At 46.6% G+C, this 21,977-nt stretch overlaps 1 protein-coding gene and 2 long non-coding RNA genes across 5 annotated transcripts in view; 2 read left to right on the forward strand and 1 right to left on the reverse strand.

The window, feature by feature from the left end:
- The first annotated feature begins 953 nt into the window (after window positions 1–953).
- On the forward strand, window positions 954–2,085 carry LOC307206620. The gene is made up of 3 exons (XR_013834426.1): window positions 954–1,053; window positions 1,209–1,437; window positions 1,815–2,085. It is a non-coding gene; the product is annotated as an uncharacterized lncRNA (long non-coding RNA).
- Window positions 2,086–7,925: 5,840 nt separating this feature from the next.
- NCAPD2 (non-SMC condensin I complex subunit D2) overlaps window positions 7,926–21,977 on the reverse strand; it is a 29,539-nt gene continuing 15,487 nt past the window's right edge. For all 3 annotated transcript variants that reach the window (XM_079959154.1, XM_079959153.1, XM_079959155.1), the window contains 16 exons: window positions 21,585–21,669; window positions 20,110–20,243; window positions 19,501–19,633; window positions 18,353–18,437; window positions 18,104–18,262; window positions 17,349–17,569; window positions 16,543–16,654; window positions 16,275–16,398; window positions 15,979–16,134; window positions 15,598–15,775; window positions 13,138–13,232; window positions 12,599–12,679; window positions 10,772–10,958; window positions 10,418–10,562; window positions 8,776–8,928; window positions 7,926–8,482 (listed from right to left, as the gene is read on the reverse strand). In XM_079959154.1, the coding sequence (XP_079815280.1) occupies window positions 8,397–8,482; window positions 8,776–8,928; window positions 10,418–10,562; window positions 10,772–10,958; window positions 12,599–12,679; window positions 13,138–13,232; window positions 15,598–15,775; window positions 15,979–16,134; window positions 16,275–16,398; window positions 16,543–16,654; window positions 17,349–17,569; window positions 18,104–18,262; window positions 18,353–18,437; window positions 19,501–19,633; window positions 20,110–20,243; window positions 21,585–21,669 (2,134 nt within the window). In that variant the 3' untranslated portion in view covers window positions 7,926–8,396. The remainder of the gene's footprint in view (window positions 8,483–8,775; window positions 8,929–10,417; window positions 10,563–10,771; window positions 10,959–12,598; window positions 12,680–13,137; window positions 13,233–15,597; window positions 15,776–15,978; window positions 16,135–16,274; window positions 16,399–16,542; window positions 16,655–17,348; window positions 17,570–18,103; window positions 18,263–18,352; window positions 18,438–19,500; window positions 19,634–20,109; window positions 20,244–21,584; window positions 21,670–21,977) is intronic.
- LOC307206595 lies at window positions 13,249–17,597 on the forward strand. The gene is made up of 4 exons (XR_013834398.1): window positions 13,249–14,000; window positions 15,026–15,227; window positions 15,569–15,720; window positions 17,381–17,597. It is a non-coding gene; the product is annotated as an uncharacterized lncRNA (long non-coding RNA).

Consider the following 21,977-nt stretch of genomic DNA (forward strand, 5'->3'; position numbering starts at 1 on the left):
TGACCAAGCTGCGGGGGGCAGTGGAGGACAGGAGTGCCTGGCGTTCTCTGGTCCATGGGGTCACGAAGAGTCGGACACGACTAAACGACTAAACAACAACAACAACAACAACAACTTTTTTTAAAGTGGAGGATCGGTGTAGATCCGCGTTTTACCCATTCCCTGTGTGAATCAGGGCAGAAAGTTCCAAATACAATGGGCCAACTTTTGCAAAACGCTCCCTCTCCCTACAAGGGCTGCTCTCCCCGTTTCCCTCCGCCCCCGATTGGGGCTCTTTGTTGGCTCTGCTGCGGCCGCGCGGCGATTTGCTCATTGACCCAGCAACGCCCGCCGACCCGCTTCTTCCCCGTAACAGCAGCAGCGTGACCCGCATCTCTAATAAGGCCAGGCGAGGGGAAATCTCCCCCAGGGCTCTACCCGAGGGACGTGACAGCGGAAATCCCGCCTTCCCCTTTGCAGTTTGGGCTTGCATGCGCAAACAGGAGCCAAGGGCGCCCTGCCAGTCGTCGCTGGATGCAACAGGCGCGAGAGGGGCAGCGGGGCTGGAAGGAAGGAGGATCCCAGAAGAAGCACTTTCCCCTGAGCAGCTCCCGGAAGGCGCTAGCCCGAGAAGCAGGCAGGGAGCATGCAGGTAGTGTTTGGGCGCAAGCGTGCCTGGAGGCTGAGCAGGGTGAGGTTGCAGCGGTGGAACGGGCAGCGCCCGCCTACTTGCTGCAAGACTGTGCAACGTGCTGGGAAGGAAACGTCTCAAAGCCAGGCACAGCACCACTACCACCACCACCGTAGTGAAATGTGCAAAACGTAAACGGACTCTCACCAAAAAGCAAATTACTAGCTGAGCGCAGCAGCGAGAGAGCAAGCGAGAAGAGAGTTTCAAAGTGCACCATATCTAGAGGAAAGAGGATGTGTGACAAAGGGATGCTGCAGGGGAAAGGCACCATTTAGGCCAGAGTAAGGTGACCTTCCCGGCCATACTGTCTCTGGCCCTCAAAACTCTTCCCCAGGCTGCACAGCTGGCTAGCCTTGCTTTGCACCCCAAGTGCATCCAGTGGCGTAGCGTGGGGGGTGCAGGGGGGGCCGGCCGCACCGGGCGCAACATCTGGGGGTTAGGGTTAGGGGGCGCAAATCCACGGGTTAGGGGGCACAAATTACTTGCCTTGCCCCGGGTGCTGACAACCCACGCTACGCCACTGAGTGCATCTACCCAGCTAGGATGGGGCCTTGACCTCTGTTGTCATTTGCTTGTCTGGATGGAGGCTACAGAGGTGTGTGTGTGTGTGTGTGCAGAAACTAGCCTAGGGTACAAAGGTAAAATGTACATTTATTGCTCCTCTTGCTTTTGCCTCTAGCCCCACCCCACTAGCTTGTGCCCCCTCCCTCAAAGTTACTCGGAAGGGAATGCAACAGTTGGGCTGAAAAGGGTTCCCCACCGCTGAGGTAGGCTATGGTTTATTGGAGAGTAAAGGTAAAGGGACCCATGACCATTAGGTCCAGTCGTGGCCGACTCTGGGGCTGTGGCACTCATCTCACTTTATTGGCCAAGGGAGCTTCCGGGCCATGTGGCCAGCATGACTAAGCAGCTTCTGGCGTACCAGAGCAGTGCACGGAAACGCCGTTTACCTTCCCACCGGAGTGGTACCTATTTATCTACTTGCACTTTGACCTGCTTTCAAACTGCTAGGTTGGCAGGAACAGGGACCGAGCAACGGGAGCTCAGCCCGTCGCCGGGATTCGAACCGCTGATCTTCTGATCAGCAAGTCCTAGGCTCTGTGGTTTAACCGACAGCGCCACCCGCATCCCTTCCATCGCTGAGGTAGGCTATGGTTTATTGGAGAGACCACTGCCTCATTTCCAGTGGGCCCACCTGGCACCTGCTGATATAACTTCCTCCTTCTTCAAAGTGGCATGGAGCGCAGAAACATCTGGCATCAAAGACGTGGTGTGGAAAACATGAGAGAGTTGACATTCAGCCGAGTTGCAGTTTGCCATAGGGCACTGTGATGAATTCAGATGATGAATTCAAATGTGTCACTTGACATAGTCCTGACAAGCCTACATGTGATCTGGCTGATAATACCTTTAGTTTTAAAATGGTTGCCCTACTGAATTAAAAGACAGTAAGGCAAAATATATATTCCAATGGGACTTCTTACCATCCAACGTGGGGACTTGACATCTTTCCGCAGGGCCTGCAAGACAGAGCTGTTCCACCAAGCCTTTGGCCAGGGCACAGCCTGACTCCCTCCTTTCGCAATCCTCACAGAACTTCTAGCCCAATGGTTGCCATTAATTTGATTGGAATTAATTTTATAATGATATGATTTTAGAATGTTTTATCATTTTACTGTTGTTAGCCGCTCTGAGCCCGGCTTCGGCTGGGGAGGGCGGGATATAAATAAAATTATTTTTATTATTATTATTATTATTATTATTATTATTATTATTATTATTATCCTTCAACCATGAGCACCAGAGTAAAATGTCTGCAGGCAATATCCAATGGCCTCTTAACTGAATACAGATTAGGACATTTAATGCTGATAGGGGCCAGGGAACACTAGCAGAATCTGAAACAGTGTGTTCCAGACTTGTGACCTCTGAGAGGCAGCGATGTCACTCTTACTGTGTGTATAGGAAAGACATTCAGTGGTAGAGCATCTCTTCTGCATGCAGAAGGCTTCAGGTCCAATCCCTGGGATTTCCAGGTGGGGTTGGGAATGTTCCGTCTCACTCCCTGAAGAGACACTTCTAGCCAGTGCAGACAACACTCAGATAGCTGAACCAGGAGTCTCAGCAACAGTGAGATTTTGCAATTATGATGGACAAAAAGAGTCTGCTTTTAATGGTTTAATGAATCCAATTGACAACAATTGCATCATCATTGTTGTTCTCCCTAGCACTGAATTCCAGGAAATCCAAAGTCCAAAGTCCTAGGCTAGGAGAGCGCAAAATATGGTCTGAAGCTCAACATCAAAAAAATGAAGATCATGGCCACTGGTCCCATCACCTCCTGGCAAATAGAAGGGGAAGAAATGGAGGCAGTGAGAGATTTTACTTTATTGGGCTCCATGATCACTGCAGATGGTGACAGCAGCCACGAAATTAAAAGACGCCTGCTTCTTCGGAGAAAAGCAATGACAAACCTAGACAGCATCTTAAAAAGCAGAGACATCACCTTGCCAACAAAGGTCCGTATAGTAAAAGCTATGGTTTTCCCAGTAGTGATGTATGGAAGTGAAAGCTGGACCATAAAGAAGGCTGATCGCCGAAGAATTGATGCTTTTGTATTCTGGTGCTGGAGGAGACTCTTGAGAGTCCCATGGACGGCAAGAAGATCAAACCTCTCCATTCTTAAGGAAATCAGCCCTGAGTGCTCACTGGAAGGACAGATCCTGAAGCTGAGGCTCCAATACTTTGGCCACCTCATGAGAAGAGAAGACTCCCTGGAAAAGACCCTGATGTTGGGAAAGATGGAGGGCACAAGGAGAAGGGGACGACAGAGGACGAGATGGTTGGATAGTGTTCTCGAAGCTACCATCATGAATTTGACCAAACTGCGGGAGGCAGTGGGAGACAGAAGTGCCTGGCGTGCTCTAGTCCAGGGGGTCACGAAGAGTTGGACATGACTAAACGACTAAACAACAACAACAGGCTAGTGATAGAACCAAAACAGACTCAACACCACCAGGATTTAACATATTGGTGCATAGCTCTTGCAGTTATGTAAAGACACCTGGGAGATGAGGTCCTCTGTGATTAGTGCGCGCAAGTTATTAACTAGCCACCCAGCTGTGCACAAACCCTTGCATGCACACACACCTTTCTCCAAATGCCAGTTTAAAAAATCAAGGTTGCACTCTCTTGGGATTCTGAGCAGAACCACAGATCGAAAGATCGATCTTTTCTTTTTTAAAAAAACCCTGCCACTGAAATTTTGTAGCTTTTGCAGTGGAACTCTTGACTTGTTCCTTGACCTATGTGGCTTTGCAAAACAGGACAAAAAAAGGCTGAAGAGATGGTGGGAGGTGCCGTCTTCAAGAGACTCTGGAGAAAGTTCATTTGGCTCAGGAGGTAACCCGATTCTCATCACCCAGCTGCTGTTCCCAATACTACTGAAGGACCAAGGCACTAAGTTTAGCCCTGGCTGAGGTTATGACCTTTAACGAAAGGCCAGGGGGACGGTTTATAACTTGATACTAAAAGGATGCCAAGGAAGGCAGAAAAGACCCCGTTGCCATGATCTGCACTAGGATGATAAATCCCTCTATTGGACATGGGCTACTATGTGGCAAGCCAGCAGAAACTGTGAGGCACCAGGCTGAGTGTGGATTGTGGCCTTTAATCTCCACCAACCCTCCGGCAGGCAGCAAAAGGAGCAGGTGCACAGAGGCTCTGAGAAGGCACAATACTATCATAGGATTAGGGGTGGTGCGCTGGGTATAATCTTTGGGGTCCCCTCAAAGCCTGCATTTATATATCTGGAAGATGGGATTCCGCAGAGAGGCTTCTAAAATGGTTGAAGCAACCTACCAAGTCTTGCCTCTTTTGCAAGACTGAAGAGTACATGTAGTTGGTGGGCCACGTAAACTATTCCTAGATGCAGCTGCTTTTGACAAGAGGGCTAAACGGTGAGGCCTTCTCTCTACTCCCCTGGCTGGAGGCGATACCATCTGTGAGTGACAAAGAAAAGAGAAGGAAGTCCTGGGGCCAATGTAATAAACTGAGCTAGAAAGAGACACATTATCTACTTGCTCTCTGTACTGAATCCAGAGCTATGGCTTGAATACGTGCATAAAGAAAGCCATACAGTGATACCTTGGGTTAAGTACTTAATTCGTTCCGGAGGTCCATTCTTAACCTGAAACTGTTCTTAACCTGAAGCACCACTTTAGCTAATGGGGCCTCCTGCTGCCGCTGCGCCGCTGCTGCATGATTTGTGTTCTTAACCTGAAGCACTATTTCTGAGTTAGTGGAGTGTGTAACCTGAAGTGTATGTAACCTGAAGCGTATGTAACCCGAGGTACCACTGTATATCCTAAAGACAGCAAAAATGCATCATCGTATCCAGCGATACCAAACCCAAGGTATGCAGGTGCACCCCTTATTTCACTTGCTCGGGAGGTTGGGGTACACATAATACATTGCTGCAAGAGTGGATTTAGAATACAGTGGTACCTCGGGTTAAGAACTTAATTCGTTCCGGAGGTCCATACTTAACCTGAAACTGTTCTTAACCTGAAGCACCACTTTAGCTAATGGGGCCTCCTGCTGCCGCCGTGCCACCGGAGCACGATTTCTGTTCTCATCCTGAAGCAAAGTTCTTAACCCGAGGTACTATTTTTGGGTTAGTGGAGTCTGTAACCTGAAGCGTATGTAACCCGAGGTACCACTGTAGTAGAATTGTAGCACTGAGACTTTGATGGCAATATGCTCTGGGCTACTACGAAGGAAAGTGGTTTTAAGAGTCTAGAAGCATTTGCACAATCCAAGTGTTCTGTTTGATGAGCAAACAATTGCCAGCAAGGACTCTGCTTGCAGGGGCCAGAGGACAAATGACACAGGTACATCAAATGCTAACGTTCGCCTGAAGTTTGTACTATCACCAGAACACCCTAGTATTTTGTGGTGGGAGGTGCCAGCTGGGAAAACACCCATTTATTAGGAACATAGGAAGCTGCCTTACACTGAGTCAGACTGGCATCCGCCTTGCAGGCAGAATCTTTCTCAGCAACACCTGGTGAGGCTGAGGGCTGGACCTGGGACCTTTTGCATACAAAACACATCCTCTGTCATTGAGCTATGCCTGTTTCCCAACCACTAAACTCTCACTCGTTTAGTTATGGCTCATAGTTGACCCCTGTGGTATATTTTAGGGCTTGAAGCCGGGTGGGTGGGGAAGAAACATGGCAGCAAGTGGATAAAGTTGAAAGGCGAGATTGATAAGGCACAGCAGTGAGAGCTGTGTCTCTGCCATAAGGAAGATCGCAATATGCTACACTTTATCTTTGAGCATTTCCTCTCAATGGAGCTGCCTCTTTCATAGCACCCCACAATCTTGCAGCACCTTATCAGTTGCAGCAATATTTTATAGCATGTTTGCCATGCTAGGAAAAGCTTTTACAATTTCTGCCTCTTAACGTGAAACATATTCAAGAGGCAATAGCTCAATATGCACAAATGCCAATAACTGGAAAGGAAATTACATTCCAACCAAAGAAGAATGGTTGAATAAATTATGCAAATACTTGGAATTAGAAAAGTTGACTGATTTGATAAGACAAAAACCAAAAAATATAATCCTGAAACAATGGAAATGCTTAAATGATTATTTATGTAAACATGGATTAAATGTAAGGTATTGGTTGTGTTTAGAATAGATTTATGAGACTTAGAAAACTTATTGATCAGAATATTTGTGTGAGATTGTATGGGAAAAATACGAAATAACAGATACAATATAGCTTAAAATGTATATAGGAAGTGTAGTGTAAGCAATGGAAGTCAATCAATGAAATTTTATTATTATTTTCATATTGAGATATTTGTAAAATGAACTTGGAAGAAATTTCTCTTTATTTTTTCCTCTTCTTTTTAAACTTTTTTTCTGCTTTAATATATATGTGCTTATTTGAAATAGATATGTATTTGCAATATTTTGCTTACATTTTGCAACAATTGTTAAATAAAAAATAAAATTAAAAAAAAACACACAAAAACCCCACATGCACAAATGCAGTAAAAAGCTCATGCCACCTCCTCAACTTCCAGTGCTGACTAATGAAAAAATCTGGTGGGATCCTGGCAGCGGGAAGCCTCAGCTGTTTAAAGTGGTAGGATCCTGCTTTAAAAGTGCATTGCAGATGGAGCCACACACACAAGCATTTATGACTTTAGAGATTTGTTCAAGTCTGACAAAAGCTGCGATAAAGAAATGGTGTTCATGGGTCAGGTGCCTGTGGCAGCAACCATCAGGTTGAGCAGGAGCTGCTCTTTCTTTACGCGAGAGAATAGCCATTGTTGCAGCATGTCAGCCAGCCTAGGCCTTGACCAGGCCCATCATCCTTAAATGTAGTGGTGGCAGCTGTAGGGAACACTCTGGCATTAGAGCTTTTCAAAGGCTAAAAACATTTCTGACACCCTTCCCTGCCTTCTGACCAGGGCTTGGAAAATGAGACTCAATATTAAGTTGGAGCTTCCTGAGAAATGCTGTCGCTGAGATACTGGGGGGTTGTGCTGCCATCTGCTGGCAATAGCTTGCAATCTCATCTCACATATTTTCTGTAACTCCCCTATAATTAGCAAGTTTCCCCCTCACTAAACCATTTTGTTATATGCTTTAGATACATGGTTGCTCTGCTAAGTAATTTTCTATGCCTGTAAGCAAGAGCCAGTATGAATTGATGCTGTAACGTTATTTAACACTGGGGTTGATTTAATAAAGCGTTTTCTGTCGCCAGGTTTCAAATACTGGGGATATAAGGCTCTATAAGCAGGTTTCTTTTCCATACGTGGTGGAACTGTCAACTCATATGATCTGCACCCAATACTTTCACAGGGTCCATATTTGCTTTAGATCCTTGTTAGCTGTATTTAATGTTATGCATGTAGGTCTAGATTTGTTAATTGCATGGTTGACCAAGGGTAGTCAACCTTTTTATACCTACTGTCCACGAATGCATCTTTCTTGATGGTAAAATTTCCTTACCTCCCACCAGGGCTCGATGGAAGGATTCAGCTTGTACCGTAGAACCCCCTACCGCCCACCTAGAATTGTGAAACACCCACTAGTGGGTGGTAGAGACCAGGTTGGCAACCCCTGGTCTAGACAATGTAGAGACCCCAATATACTCAATGTTTAAATTTGGCAGAGATGATTGATATAACACACGCACACACACACACACACACAAATGGGTATGCAATGGATGGTTCAGTTGACAAGTGAACAGACTTTATTCAATGCTGGATTAGGCACTGTGATCACATAACTTTGGATAGGAGCATGTTTGTATTAATTACATTTATTGTGATTACATATTTTATATTTTAAAAAAGTGATACACATTAGTGGCTTTTCAAAGGCCAATTTTGAAAATCTGGGACCCATCTAAAATGCAAGGATAGTTCTTACGAGTGAATGGCGCATATTTTCTCAAGGCCTACCTATGCTGCCTTTTTACTATCTTTTTTGCCTGTGTGTACCGGCACCTTCACCTCCTCTGAAAACCCCTGGGGCAGAGAGGCTGCGCAATCTCCATGTTGATGCAAGAACTCAAAGTCCAAGCTTGCATTCTGCATTGCTTTAGCATATACAAAAACCTGGAGAAGCAATACTTCCAAAATCCAGAGAGCTTTACTCCCAAATTAACCAGGAGAGAGTCTATGCAGGATGTCTTCATCGCCGAGCACGGCGGGCTGAAGCACGTAAAATGGGAGTAGTTTTGCTCGGTGTCTCCGCATCCGTCAGTTCGGCAGAGAGTTCTGAAAGAGAAGAAAGCAACAGCTGGCTTTGGAGGGAAATGGCCTGTGCACTGGGTGACAGCTGCAGCAAGCTTCAAGCAACCATCTCCCGTTTAATGAAATTCTAACCCACTTTTCAATATAAAAACATTTCCAGGGTGGCTAACGGATCAAACAGGAAACGAAGGAAACGCACAAGAGGTGGCTTTATGTGTTCATGTCTCCGGGGGGGGGGGGGGGGAGAGTGGGAGAGACCACTGGAAAATGAGACCCCTCCACCTCAATGTTCAGGCACATACAGAACACAATCTCACCTTCCTCTGGGGCGTTCTCCTCATCGCTAGAGAAGACAACAGCAATTTTGAGCCTTGAAGTTTTTCTGCAGGGTTTGGAAACACGGGGCTCTGGAGTGGTGAAGGACGAGTCTGCCTCTCTGTTGGCTGCACGCAAGGGTCGTCGTCGGGAGCCTGCGTAAGAAGTGGGAGTTTGAAGAAGCTACAAGAACGCAGACTGAACGTGCAAATGATTAAGTAGATACTACATTCTTCATAAAGCCAAAGTGGGACACTTTTTAAAGGTTCTATTTTGGGGCATGTTAAAAAACCACACCCCAAACCACACATACCTTTTCCTAGCCTGTCATGGATGTTTCAGTTGAGATTCCTGCGTTGCAGGGGTTGGGCTAGATGACCCTCAGGGTCCCCTCCCATTTATACAATTTTGATTCTTAAAGTTTCCCCAAGCCTACTTCTACAAGGGACAATTCCGGTGCAAGGTGCTTTACATACCATCTCCAAGTGTGCAGCCCCACAGCTAAGATGGAAGGTACAAGCTCTGGAGGCTAACAGAAATCTGCAAGTTATACTGCCAATTCGCTGAAAGTTTTTCCCCCAGTATCCCAAGTATTTTTTTGTGCTTTTGTTAAAAGAAAAAAAAAGGCTGAAGGTCAAGTTTTCCCCATTTCAAAGAAAACACGAATGTTTTTCTACAACAGGTCTACAAATATCTTGGAATAAGGACGGCCATTCTTTAATCAACTGTGATAAGCTACCCCAGCACTTGCCTTTACAAGCCTTATAAGCTGCTGATACAAGAGAGAGACTGTGAGCAACATCATGGCAGAGGTGTGTCTACAACTGAGGTGAAACTGTCAAGATTCCTTGCTATTTTTGCTTTTGGATGCTGTTAATGTAATTTTAAGGGACGCGGGTGGCTGTGGGTTAAACCATAGAGCCTAGGACTTGCCAATCAGAAGGTCGGCGGTTCGAATCCCAGTGATAGGGTGAGCTCCCGTTGCTCGGTCCCTGCTCCTGCCAACCTAGTCAAAGTGCAAGTAGATAAATAGGTACTGCTCTGGCGGGAAGGTAAACAGCGTTCCTGTGCACTGCTATGGTTCGCCAGAAGCCGCTTAGTCCTGCTGGCCACATGACCCGGAAGCTGTACACCGGCTCCCTCAGCCAGTAAAGCGAGATGAGCGCCGCAACCCCAGAGCTGGCCACGACTGGACCCAATGGTCAGGGCTCCCTTTACCTATTGTAATTTTGTTAGATTTGAATTGTTGTTTCATATTGTTAAATTTGCTATTGCTATTTTATTACGTTATTATTAAACTGTTTGCAGTATTTGATTTTGAAATGCATTTCTCTTTGCTGTAAGCTGCTTTGAGCATGATTTTTCTGTGGAAAAGACAAATAATACAATGGGTGACGGATGGAAGTCCTATTCATTGTGTATAATTCCCAGTGTCTCTTGCTGTACCCTCTTTGGACCTGTTGCGCCATAGTGGCCTTGAGTTCAATTCTTCCTAACCCCTCAAGAGTTTAGAAAATATTCAAAGAATTGTTAAAAAAACACCCTATCAAGCTGGTGAAGATTTGGCACTTTGCTTTAGTAGGCAACCCTGAGCGTTCATGCTGCTGAAAGGTGTTAGTGCAAACTCTTAAACTGTGGACATACTTGCTACTGCTTTCTTTGTCGTCCGGGGTGCAGGAGTATTTCTGACTTTGTGGTCTATTGACTCCCCAGGAGGATCTTCAGCGAGAGAGTCCAGGCCCCTGTTGTGGCACGTGCGGAGCTTCTGCTCGAATTCTTCAGCAAGAGCCTGATAAATGACACCCCATGCAAAAGCAGAAATCAACACATATCACAAAGCAAGGAAAATATTGCGTGTCTGGATGCCAGCAGCTGAAGAAGCTTTCACTTTTCTTTGTTTCGGGAGAAAAATGGCAACTTCTTCCCTGCCCTACCGGGGGGTGGGGGGTGGGTGGGCCGGGCGGGGGAGACGACACAAAACACAACAACGGCCCTCACCTTCATCTCAGGCTTCGTGGACATCCTGCGAAGCCGGCCCAAGACAGTCAGGAAGCAGTTGTAGACAGCTGCATCCTGAAGCTTGTCGGCAAAGCAATCAAAGTTGTCTTGCATCTTGCGAAGACCTCGTTCTGTGAGAGGAAGCAAGGTGAGGCAGTACGCCAGATCGTGGTGCTGACGCTCCGTTCTGCAGGAAAGAGGCAAAAAAGCAACCTGCCTTCAGCTTCAGGGATTGCAAACCAGTTGAAACAAGGGAGGGTGTCTTGTCTTTGCCACAGTGGCCAGGGGGTTCTGCTCTAGGTGGAAGTGCCCTGGTTCGCCCTGAGCTAGAAGCCTGCAATGGCTCTGCACTTCTGCTGCAAAGCACAGAGCCCAAACAGATCCCAGATTGAAAATGAGGGCTGGGTTTCGTCCACTCTCCTCCTCATCTTCCTCACCTGAGCCTTGCCTTGATGAGCAAAGCTGTCAAACCCTGGTTCAAGGTTTACAACACTAAGGAGATACTAATGCCTAGCTCTGATCAGAGCTGGGAAATTTGTGCCTAGGCTGGACTGTTTCCAATTGCAAGCGCCATCACCACTGACATTGCTTCTTTAGCTGCTACTAGGGCTGCTTTGGCAGATAAGCTTTCAAGTGACAGTGAACAAAGCAGGAGCTCCAGAAAAACGACTTTGCTGGTGAATGTCCTGAGGAGTGCTTTACACCCTGTAAGCCCCTGCAGCCCAGCCCAGACAAAGGTTTACCACTTGACCCAGAACTGCCTGTTGTATGCAGTAATCAGGAAGCGGAGAGCTAATCAGACACACAGGACAAAGTACTGACTTGCATGAACATTTCATACTATTTTCCATAACAGCCAGTGCAAGAATAGTTGGAAATTGGTAGTACAAGGATTTGGGGCCTTTCGTGGAAGGCGGAATATGAGATTTTGAACACAGAAACAACTAAAGGAAGCATTATCCAGTAGTGTAGCAAAGCACACTGAACACCAGATTTTACTAATGTTATGCTTGGGTTGCTAATTCGCTTTGTTGAAGCATTGCAGAAAATCTTGGCTGGCTGTAGCTGCCGCCTCAGTTTCTGGCAAGTATTCAAACTGGACAAAGAGCTTCTTTCTAAATAATCAGCACACAACCTAGGGGGGAAAAAAGGCTGCAGACACTGCCATTTAGGCACACCTCTTTTATAGCACTGTAAAGGATTTCTATGCCCTAGTCATTGCCTCTCCCCTTAAAACTAGGAAAACACCCTTTTTAATTTCAGAAAAAAACCCTCAGGAAAGCGTGCCTTCACTAGCTTCGAAACAAAATATATATACTCCACCCTAGCAACGTTGCAACTATGGCAAATAAGGAAATGACAACTAGTTCTGTTTCTTTTTTTGGCCTGCCCCTAATAATTCCTGCAGGGACCCTATGCAGCGACTTCAGAGACACAGGGTGCAGTTCTGACGGATTTTCTCCCTGCCAGGGAGAGAATACAGTCTGGCAGGATCAATCCCTCCACACCCAGGAGCACTACAGGCTTCTATAGCTATTGGTCCACTGGTCAATGGATGAACCCCGACAGTCTTGCCCACCGAACTGTCTCACAGGCAGGTCAAGTGCTATTCATTGTCTATTTGTAACTTCCTAAGACAGTAGTAACAGTGAGCTTTTGCTCTCCATGACTCGTTACCATACTTCAGGGAAGCAAGCACACCCTTTCCATCCAATTCTCACCCACCAAGTTCCTCATTCCAGAGCCTACGGCTTCTAATTTCAGGATCTAGCAGACTGAGATAGGTTGTTCCCAGATAGCCCATTTCCCTAGCAATTCCTCACTCACCGAGAAGTCCGGAACCGCTGACAAAGCTTTTCCACCAAGCTCTCTGTCTGCTTCTCCTTTGTGATATAAGAGAAGAGCTGCCTGTGGAGGAGAGTAAAAAGAGGAATGAAGGAGGCAGTTGTTGTTGGCCCCCAGGGTTCCACAGTTTCACACAGACTCTCCTACTGCAGCTTCCCTATATCAGCAGCTCCCATTGTGACCCCTTAATACAGCTTACCTGGATAAGACCAAGGATCCAAACAGCGACCAGCCAAATATTTCTGGGAAACCCACAAGCAAGGTGTGAAGGAAGCAACATGCCTTCACCGATTTGCCTCCCCAAAACGCATCTCTGAACCAGGAGATTCAATTTACCCAGTCCGTCCCCAGCCTGACACACTGTTCTGTTTTCCGTTTTATATTTAGCAAGCATTTTAGGACAGCCACTTGCAAATTTGGGCTGGTACCACAGCTGTGCCCTTCTGTCAGTCTGGGCACACGGGACGTTCTGTGCCTCAAAGGAGGGGTGGGTGGGAAACACAAAGCCAAGACAAGGCTACCTCATAACGATGCGGAAAGGCTGCTCCTCTATGCCGGAGTCTGGGTCTGAGAGACGACTGATGATGTCCGGGAGCAAGTTGTACACAGCGTTATCCTGCATGGAAAGGAGAAGTTGTTGAACCGTTGCCCCAGTCCGCTATTTGTGCCCTGAAGATGGGCCCCTGGGTTCTTGGTTAAGATACACACTAAAACCAAGACAGGAGTCTGACCCAGAGACTGCCCTTTTGTTTTTTAGCTAGGGATACAGAGAGAAGCATTTTTGACTGAGTGCAACCACAGCCGCTTGCAAACAAGCCTAGAAAGAGCACAAGCACTCTTTCTCTCCTTGGGGTAAGCAGGTGCCACTTTTAGCAGGAAGTACAGAAGGATACTTTCAGAGAATGTGAGAAAAGGTGGGGGATATTGTCTAACATCAGAATATCAAGCAAAATAGTTTTGTTTTTGCTTCTTGGTGGAGAAAGTAGCAATTTGATCTGTTTTGGAACATTTAAATATACAATCAAAGCAACACACCGGAAAATGTTCTAACAGTTCACGATTAAGAACATTTAGTTCTGGTGACCACTGAACAGGGACTCACAAAGTTTGGCTGACCTTGGTTGCCTGGATCCCTCCCAACTGGCCTTTGGATTGGGTTTTGCGACTGAAACTGCATTGGCTGTCCTAATGCAGGGGTGGGGAAGCTCAGGCCCAAGGGCCACTTGCGGCCCCCCAGGCTGCTCTAAGTGGCCCTGTTTCACACCCTCATTGAGTGTCTTTGCCTGGCTGGAATGTGTCCTTGAACTCTGATAATGCCTCATGTGTCTGGATGGAGGACAGAAGAGTGCCTAAGTGTGTGCAGACTCTCGTCTTTGGCACAAGGGTAATGTTTACATTTGCTGCTCTTCCATGTTTGCCTCTGCCCTGCCTACCGCTGACACATAACTCTCAGAAGGGAATGCACCCCCTGGCTGTAAGGGTTCTGCATCCCTTTGCTAGTGGATGAGTTGTGGCAGGAGATGGACAGGGATATGTTATTATGCTTCATTCGCTGGGGCTTCTCTGTAATCATGCTATCCGTCTGGGTTGGCTTTCAGATAGTTTGGGAAAGCACTGTGTTAAAAGATGTGCTCCAGGTCTGAGAAGGTTTTGAGGGATTAATGTTTTATTTTCTGACCAGATGAGGTCCCATCTCATCACTCACGCTTTTCAACATCTATATGAAGCTGCAGTTGTCCAGAGATTTGGGCAACACCCAGCTCTCACTCTCAACAGATCTGAGGAAGGCAGTAGAATCCAAGGACTGTTTGAAACTCAACCCAGTTGAGATTGGGATATTGTTGGGTTGGGTTGCCTGACTGATGATTAGGTGTACAGAGCTTCTTTGGCTGGGGTTGCATTCCCCCTGAAAAAAATTACTTGTGTAGCTTGGGGTGTGCTCCTTTGACAGACACGAGAGATCACTAGGAGTAAAGGTAAAGGACCCCTAGACGGTTAAGTCCAGTCAAAGGCGACTATGGGGTTGTGGCGCTCATCTCGCTTTCAGGCCAAGGGAGCCAGCGTTCGTCCACAGACAGCTTTCCGGGTCATGTGGCCAGCGTGACTAAAATGCTTCTGGCACAACGGGACATTGTGACGGAAGTCAGAGCGCATGGAAACGCCATTTACCTTTCTGACGCAGCAATACTAATCTATCTATTTGCACTGGCGTGCTTTTGAACTGCTAGGTTGGCAGGAGCTGGGACAGAGCAACGGGGGCTCACTCCGTCACGTGGATTCGAATCAAGTGCTTTCCACTAGCTCTGGCTAGTATATCAACAGTATCTGTTCCAAAGAAGTCAGACTTGGCGATGGACATTCAAGCCTTAGGAACCTCTAGACTTGACTACTGTAAACTTCTCTATATAGGATGCACACATAAAATATTTGGAGACTTCAACTGGTTACAAAATGGTGCTGCCAGATTGCCTAGTGCCTACCAACAAAGAACAGCATCATAGCTTGATTTTGACCCATCTGCACTGTCCTTCCTGCTTCCTCTGCCGGGTGTGCTGCTGTCCTCGTTATTTTGCATTCCTGTGATGAAATAGGAATTGAACCTCAAGCTTATGTAAGTACTAGTGGAGGAAGCGAAACCTTGGGAAATATAGGCATTGGCCAACAGTGAATGAGAGTGTCACCATCACAAATCCCTAGGAGGTTTCAACATAAAGGGGAGTTTCAGATTTACAGGTTAACTTTGAGGTGAAATTCAATTTGCCCTTTCCCTGTCCTGAACAGGCACATCCCAAACCAAAGTGCTCAAGCCCATTTCTGTTTTGAATTGTCTTGTGCCGCTTTTTTAAAAAAAGGAACTGAAGATTTTATATGGCAACTATACTTTGCTGACCTGCTTCATATAACATTTTAAAAGCATAGCAAAGTGAGCAAGATTGATGCTTTGCACTCCAGAAGTTTTGCACCACGCCCTTTCGCCTCACCTTGCCAGAGAGTTCTGTGAAGAAGTTCCGAGCGAGTCCCACGATGTCCTCCTCTGGGTCAATGAGAAGAGCTGCCATTTCGCTCACCTGCCCCTTCACTTTCACCATGTCCTTGAGGATCAGGTGAGTCATAACCAAAGCAGCTGTCTGCCTCACGCTCCGACAAGGGTCCCGCAGCCTGAGGAGCAAAGCACACCCCCCCGAGCAACAGCAGTAAGCAGCCAGGCCATTATAACCTGATGCTTCCATTGGACTCCTGCAGGCTCCCCCCATCTGGAGAAGTCCTGCTCCTGCTCCAAGCACTGTTGCATGTTATTACAGCCCTCCATCGCCCAGATTCAAGCCCCACACTCCTCCCAATCTTCCTTACCAAAGATTTACCTAGCATAGAGGTGGGGTGTCCAAGGCTCCACCAAGTTGGGGAAGCGAATGGCCAGGTCTCCAGCTGCAATCATGAGGTTGGCGCGCACACTAGGGAGGGCGGATTTTTCCATCATGGTGAAGAAGAGCCGCAACTGAGAGTCACAAAACTCTGAACTGAATGCGAACGGAAAGGGAATCAGTGTCAAGTATGTCAGAGTGGTGGCTCCAAGTTGTTGAACTTGGAATGGAATACAGAACCATGCAAGAGGGGTTCCAGAGGAGCAGGAAGGGGAAGAACACAAAAAGATAAATACCTGACCATGCAAAATTTCCCAAGGGCCAATGTGGCAGCAGCTGAGAGTGCTGGATCACTGTAGAGTCCTGGGTTGTTGCAAATCTTGAGTACCAGGGGAATAAAGGTTGAAAGCAGCTGTTTTCCTATACAGAAAGAGGCAGTAGAGAGGTTGCAGCAGATCAGTCCAAAATAGAAGCCTACATCTGGCCTTCATTTGTGCAATGGTTTCTCACAAACTAAGCAAAGTAGCCTACAGCCTGCATTCCTACTCAAACAGCAACACTCACCATCCAGCAGCTCTGCTTCAGTAATGGTGCGGATGAGCTCTGCTTCTGTGTCGTCAGCAGAAGCCCCAACCAAGCCAAGGTCCTCCTCCATGGTGGTATCATTCCCAGTACTCTGAGCAGAGAGAAAGAAGCCATCAGAGGTTAGCACTTTCTAAACTCTTCCCCTCCAGCACAGACTGCCCAGCTTAAAAGCAGGAGAGAGTTAAGTGCAAAGAAAGACAGGACACCGATAACTCTTGTCAGGCAGTATTCCCTGCACCTCTAATTCCAATTGAGGAAGCACTTCCAGAAAATTGGGGCTCTGTCTCTAACTCAAGTATTGGGGATCTACTCTGCAGATCAGATTCATTTGTTTTTATAGCAGAGAGCAGAGCAGAGGTCAATGGTTTACAAACAAACTGAAAGATTTTGAATACCAAGCAATTCTAGCAAGCAGCATGTTTGCAGCATGAGATGTACAGGAAAAGGATCCCACTACTCCTAATGAGATAACAAAGCATTGCCTTTGTAAAAACAGTGTCAAACCAGGTATGATCAACTTGTATAAATATCTAAGGCCCTAGTAACACTCTGCTTCTCCTCACTCTTCCAGATGAAGTAGTGACAAGCAAGCACACCTAGCAAGGGACTTACACAGAACGATTTGCTGAGAAAGGTTTTTAAATAGAGAGAGAGCGCGCTCCTGAACAGCAGAGGGACCTGCAAAATTTTATGGCCAGATGAGAAACAGAGATCAGTTCCTGCTACGGTGTCAAAAGTGCCAGGAGGCCAATGAAGCAGCAGTGATAGAAATCCAGCCCCCTCACCTTGTCATTCTGCACCTTCGTTTTGCTTGCAGCCTTTTCTTTCGCTTCCCGTTCTTCCCCAAGGACTCGGCGCCTCCGTAGCTCTGCGCTCACTGACAACTCCAGATGCACAAGCTGCTGCAACGCCACGTCCCCAGCCAGAGAAATCAGATGTGTCAACACCATGGTGTCAATAGTGCTAAGCTCATCAGGAACCTTGTTGGGAGAAGGCGGCCCAGGCTCTGGAAGCAAATAAAAACTGTTCCATGATGCATTTGCAGTCAGCCCTTATTTTTCAGCGCTGCACATTTACGACCCAAAGAGTCCTTGTTGCCCTGTACCTAACCTACTCATCTATTGGGTTCTTGGTCATCTCTTTTCCATTTCACCCTTTCTCCTCACAGCCACATAAGAGTACAGTGGTGCCCCGCAAGACGAATGCCTCGCAAGACGAAAAACCCGCTAGACGAAAGGGTTTTCTGTTTTGGAGGCGCTTCGCAAAACGAATTTCCCTACGGGCTTGCTTCGCAAGACGAAATGTCTTGCGAGTTTTTCCGACTTTCCCCCCCTTTTTCTAATCCGCTAAGCCGCTTATCCGCTAAGGTGATAAGCCGCTAAAAGCCGCTAAGCCGCTAAGCGCGCTAATCCGTCAATGGGCTTGCTTTGCAAGACGAAAAAACCACTAGACGAAGAGAATCGCGGAACGGATTCTTTTCGTCTTGCGAGGCACCACTGTAAACCAGAAGGAATGGGGGCATTTCCCATCTCCAACTCACCTGCCTCAGCCCCTTCAGACTCCAACTTCTCCAGGGCCTGCTGGCTACAGCACTGCAAGATCTGAGCACATATTTCCTCAGGCCCTTCTGCCAGCTGATAGATGAGGGCAATTGCTGTCTCTGTGAAAGGGATCCAGTATGCACTTGATCTAGCAAAGCCTAAAGAAGAACAGAAGGACTTCTTATATTAGGCAAGGCAACCAGCTTGCATACAGACTCACCCATCGTATTGCAGTTTCAGTAACTCACCCACAGTTATCACTTCGCACAGGCGTTCAAAGAGCTGATGTGACTGAGGAAGCCGAAAGGGATGACTCCTTTTCTCAAGGCCAGGCTGTAAGTAGAAAGAGAGCGCATCAGGTTTTGTCCAGCAAAACCTTGCCCTGTTTGCCTTTCAGCAATAAACTGATTAAATGTAGCAAAAATAAACAGTTCTAATTTAAAGCTACCCTCGTGACTGCTCCGTGAGTTTGGCCAAGCACAGCAGCTTGAGATTTTCGCATCAGAATTCTGTCCTCTATTCACAACAACAGTTAAATGACACATGCTTGGTTGGATTGGGCTGTGGCACTTAAAGGGTACTGGAGAGCCCTGGCTTTTGGACAATGATCTGGAACTGGAATGGGGAAACTTTCGCCCTCCAGATGCTGTTGAACTACAAGTCCCATCAGCTACAGCAAGCATAGCCAATGACCAGGGATAATGCGAGCTGTAGTCCAGCAACATCTGGAAGGTCAAAGGTTCCTCACACCTGATCTAGAGCAGGTATATTCAACCTTCTCAGATGCAGGGCCCACTTTTAACCCAAACATACCCATTTCTTAATCTTTTACCATATGTATTTGCATAGTGGTAGTTATCTTGTTGCAATCCATTTTGGATCAAGCCACAATCCACTAGCACAGGCACCCCCAAACTTGGCCCTCCAGATGTTTTGGGACTACACCTCCCATCATCCCTAGCTAACAGGACCAGTGGTTAGGGATGATGGGAACTGTAGTCCCAAAACATCCGGAGGGCTGAGTTTGGGGATGTCTGTGCTAGCAGGCCCCAACTCACCAGTTGCAGACCAGTGATCTACAGCATAGTGCAATACTGTGAAGTGACTAAAAGAGCATGAATTCTCCAATAGCTGAAAGTGGCTTCCAAATGCCATTTAAAACTTAGAACACTAGGCACAGTAGGGCTGTTGTAAAAGATGCAGTGAAGGAACTATACATGCTGCATAGTTATACTGTGTAGTTACACTGAATATTATTACAGCCTGGGGCAAAGAATACATGCAATATTCATTACTGATAAAACTCCAAGACCCAGACTTATCAAAGTTGGCTGCCACCTGTTGTGGCAGATAATACAAGAAAATAACTTTACATCCATCACAGGCAGATTCTGACCTTCTGGCTACTGGCAATTTTGGAGATGGCATTGCACACTTCTCGGGCAAGGCGATAATCTCCATGCACTCTCTCATCCAGCCCCACTGTTACCAGAACATCCAGGTTGCTCCCCACAATCTCAGGCTTCCCTCTGGTGAAGGCAGAAACACATTTTGTTAGAACCACATGAGAGTGACTCTGAAGGACTCGAGCCACTAAAATCCAAATATACCACAGAAGCAAAACAATCTAAGAGATCATTCCCCATGCTTAGGTATGCATTAAGCCTCAGCTAGTGGGAGAGGAGAGAAATTATTTCACTGGAGTACCACAACAGTAAGAACACCGTGGCTGATATCTGATTTCTGAAACTCATTGGCCCACACAAAATGCAACACCTTTGAACTCTGGTGAGGACCACATACCTATAGCAAAAAGGGCAATACAGCCAAACCAGCCAAATTTCAAGATTACTTGGGCTTCCCCTCACCTATCTAACTCAAGACAGGGTAGAAAAGAGCAAAAGCTGGGGGGGGGGGGGGGGGAGAGAGAGAGAGAGAGAGAGAGAGAGAGAAGATCTGTTGCTTTGAAAGAGACAGGACACAGGAGGCTAACTTAATGACTCACCGTGCCATCATCCCAAGAAGCATGATGGCAGCATGGCGCTCCAGTGCTGAACACTGCAATTTCTCTGTAAACTGTTCCCAGAGCAGCTGGACCACAGCAGGTTTTATTTCATCTTTTTGCACAAACTCAGAGATCTAGGGAACCACAAAGATTACCAGGGAAGAAAAAGCAATCAATTGTTAATTTTTTAAATTTTAAATACAAAGCATGTAAGTTATTCCCCCCCCCCCCAGGAAGTGAGGTCAATTCTGTGCAGATTAAGTGGCTGGAATAAAGAAGCTGCAACTTGGAGCGGAGGAGTGATTTTATGCTGCAGAAATTTGGGTGAGTTATGTGTGTGTGTGTGTGTGTGTGTGTGAGAGAGAGAGAGAGAGAGAGAGAGAGAGAGAGAGAGAGAAATGCCCATTCCAATTTTTCAAAGCTACTGTTGGGAATGTGGGTTAAGAGACTATCATCTGGTTGACCAATTTCACTTTTCCACCCTAACACAATAATTAAACAAGGACTAAAAACACATTACAGTGGTGCCTCGCAAGACAAAAAGAATCCGTTCCACGAGTCTCTTCGTCTAGCGGTTTTTTCGTCTTGCGAAGCAAGCCCATTGACGGCTTAGCGGATTAGCGCTATTAGCGGATAAGCAGATTAGCGGCTTAGAAAAAGGGGGGGGGGGAGGAAAAAAACAACCGCAGGAACTCGCAAGACATTTTCATCTTGCAAAGCAAGCCCATAGGAAATTCGTTTTGCGAAGCACCTCCAAAACGGAAAACTCTTTCGTCTAGCGAGTTTTCCGTCTTGCGAGGCATTCGTCTTGCGGGGCACCACTGTACAATACACAAGACCCCAGTAACAACAGACCAATAGTTCACCATTCTCTTCCCAACAATATCCAGCATGATGCTTCTAAGCAGCCCATAAGCAGGGCACGGAAGCAAGAACCCTCCTCCTAGCACTTGCCCCCCAATAGCCAGGATTCAGAGGACCACAGCCTCTGAACAAAGGTACAATTTGATCCGCAAATTTGTCTTATCCCTCCCTTTGAAATGGGATCTAAGTAGGTGGCCACCAGCGTAGCAAATTCTACAAATTATGTGTCCAGGGAAGTACTCTTTTCTTCTAAATCTACTGCCCTTCAAACTTGAATGACCCCAACAGCCAGTACTGCGGAGGAAAAAGTTCTATCTTCATATGCCCAATAATATTCCATTCTCAAAAAACCTCCCCCTCCTGGTAGTTGTGTCCTTTCCTAAACTAAAGAAGCCCAAGCCAGTGTCAGCTTAACTTGCTTCAACCAAATTACCTCCAATGCCAGTAAATTGGACCACTCTGAAATTGTACTGCCAGGTCTGCCTAATATTAGTAAGTTCCTCAAGAACTCAAAAAACACAAGAAAAAAACTTTCAAAACAGGCTTATACTCCGAGTCAAGTGTGACTGGGTTTATGAGAGGTGGTCGGTTACAGGGGAAAGTGCACTCACAATTTCTCCGAGACACTGAGTGGTCCCCAGTGACGCATCCACCAGGAGCAGGGAGAGAGACTTCACCAAGTGCTGGGCTCGAGCCCTGTGTATTGAAGAGAAGCAGGAAGAGAATTAAAAGAAAAAGATAAATAATCTAGAGATTCTACTTAACAGCTGCCGTGATTGCAAACCTAGATTAAAAAGGTGAATAGGGACTACACCAAAAGAAGTAACTTGACATAGTCCATAACCAGTGTATTCATTTAGAGGGAAAGGCAGTTTGAGAGATGCATTCCTTGTTATGTGAAACCCAAAGAGTGCACCCAAGGAGGACACTGGATTTCAGTCTGAAAGTTTAAAACAAACCTCAGGACTGGCCACATAGAAATAGTATACAGTGGTAACTCTGGT

The sequence above is a fragment of the Podarcis cretensis genome (genome assembly GCF_951804945.1).
Source record: "Podarcis cretensis genome assembly, chromosome: 17".
Classification (NCBI taxonomy): Eukaryota; Metazoa; Chordata; class Lepidosauria; order Squamata; family Lacertidae; genus Podarcis; species Podarcis cretensis.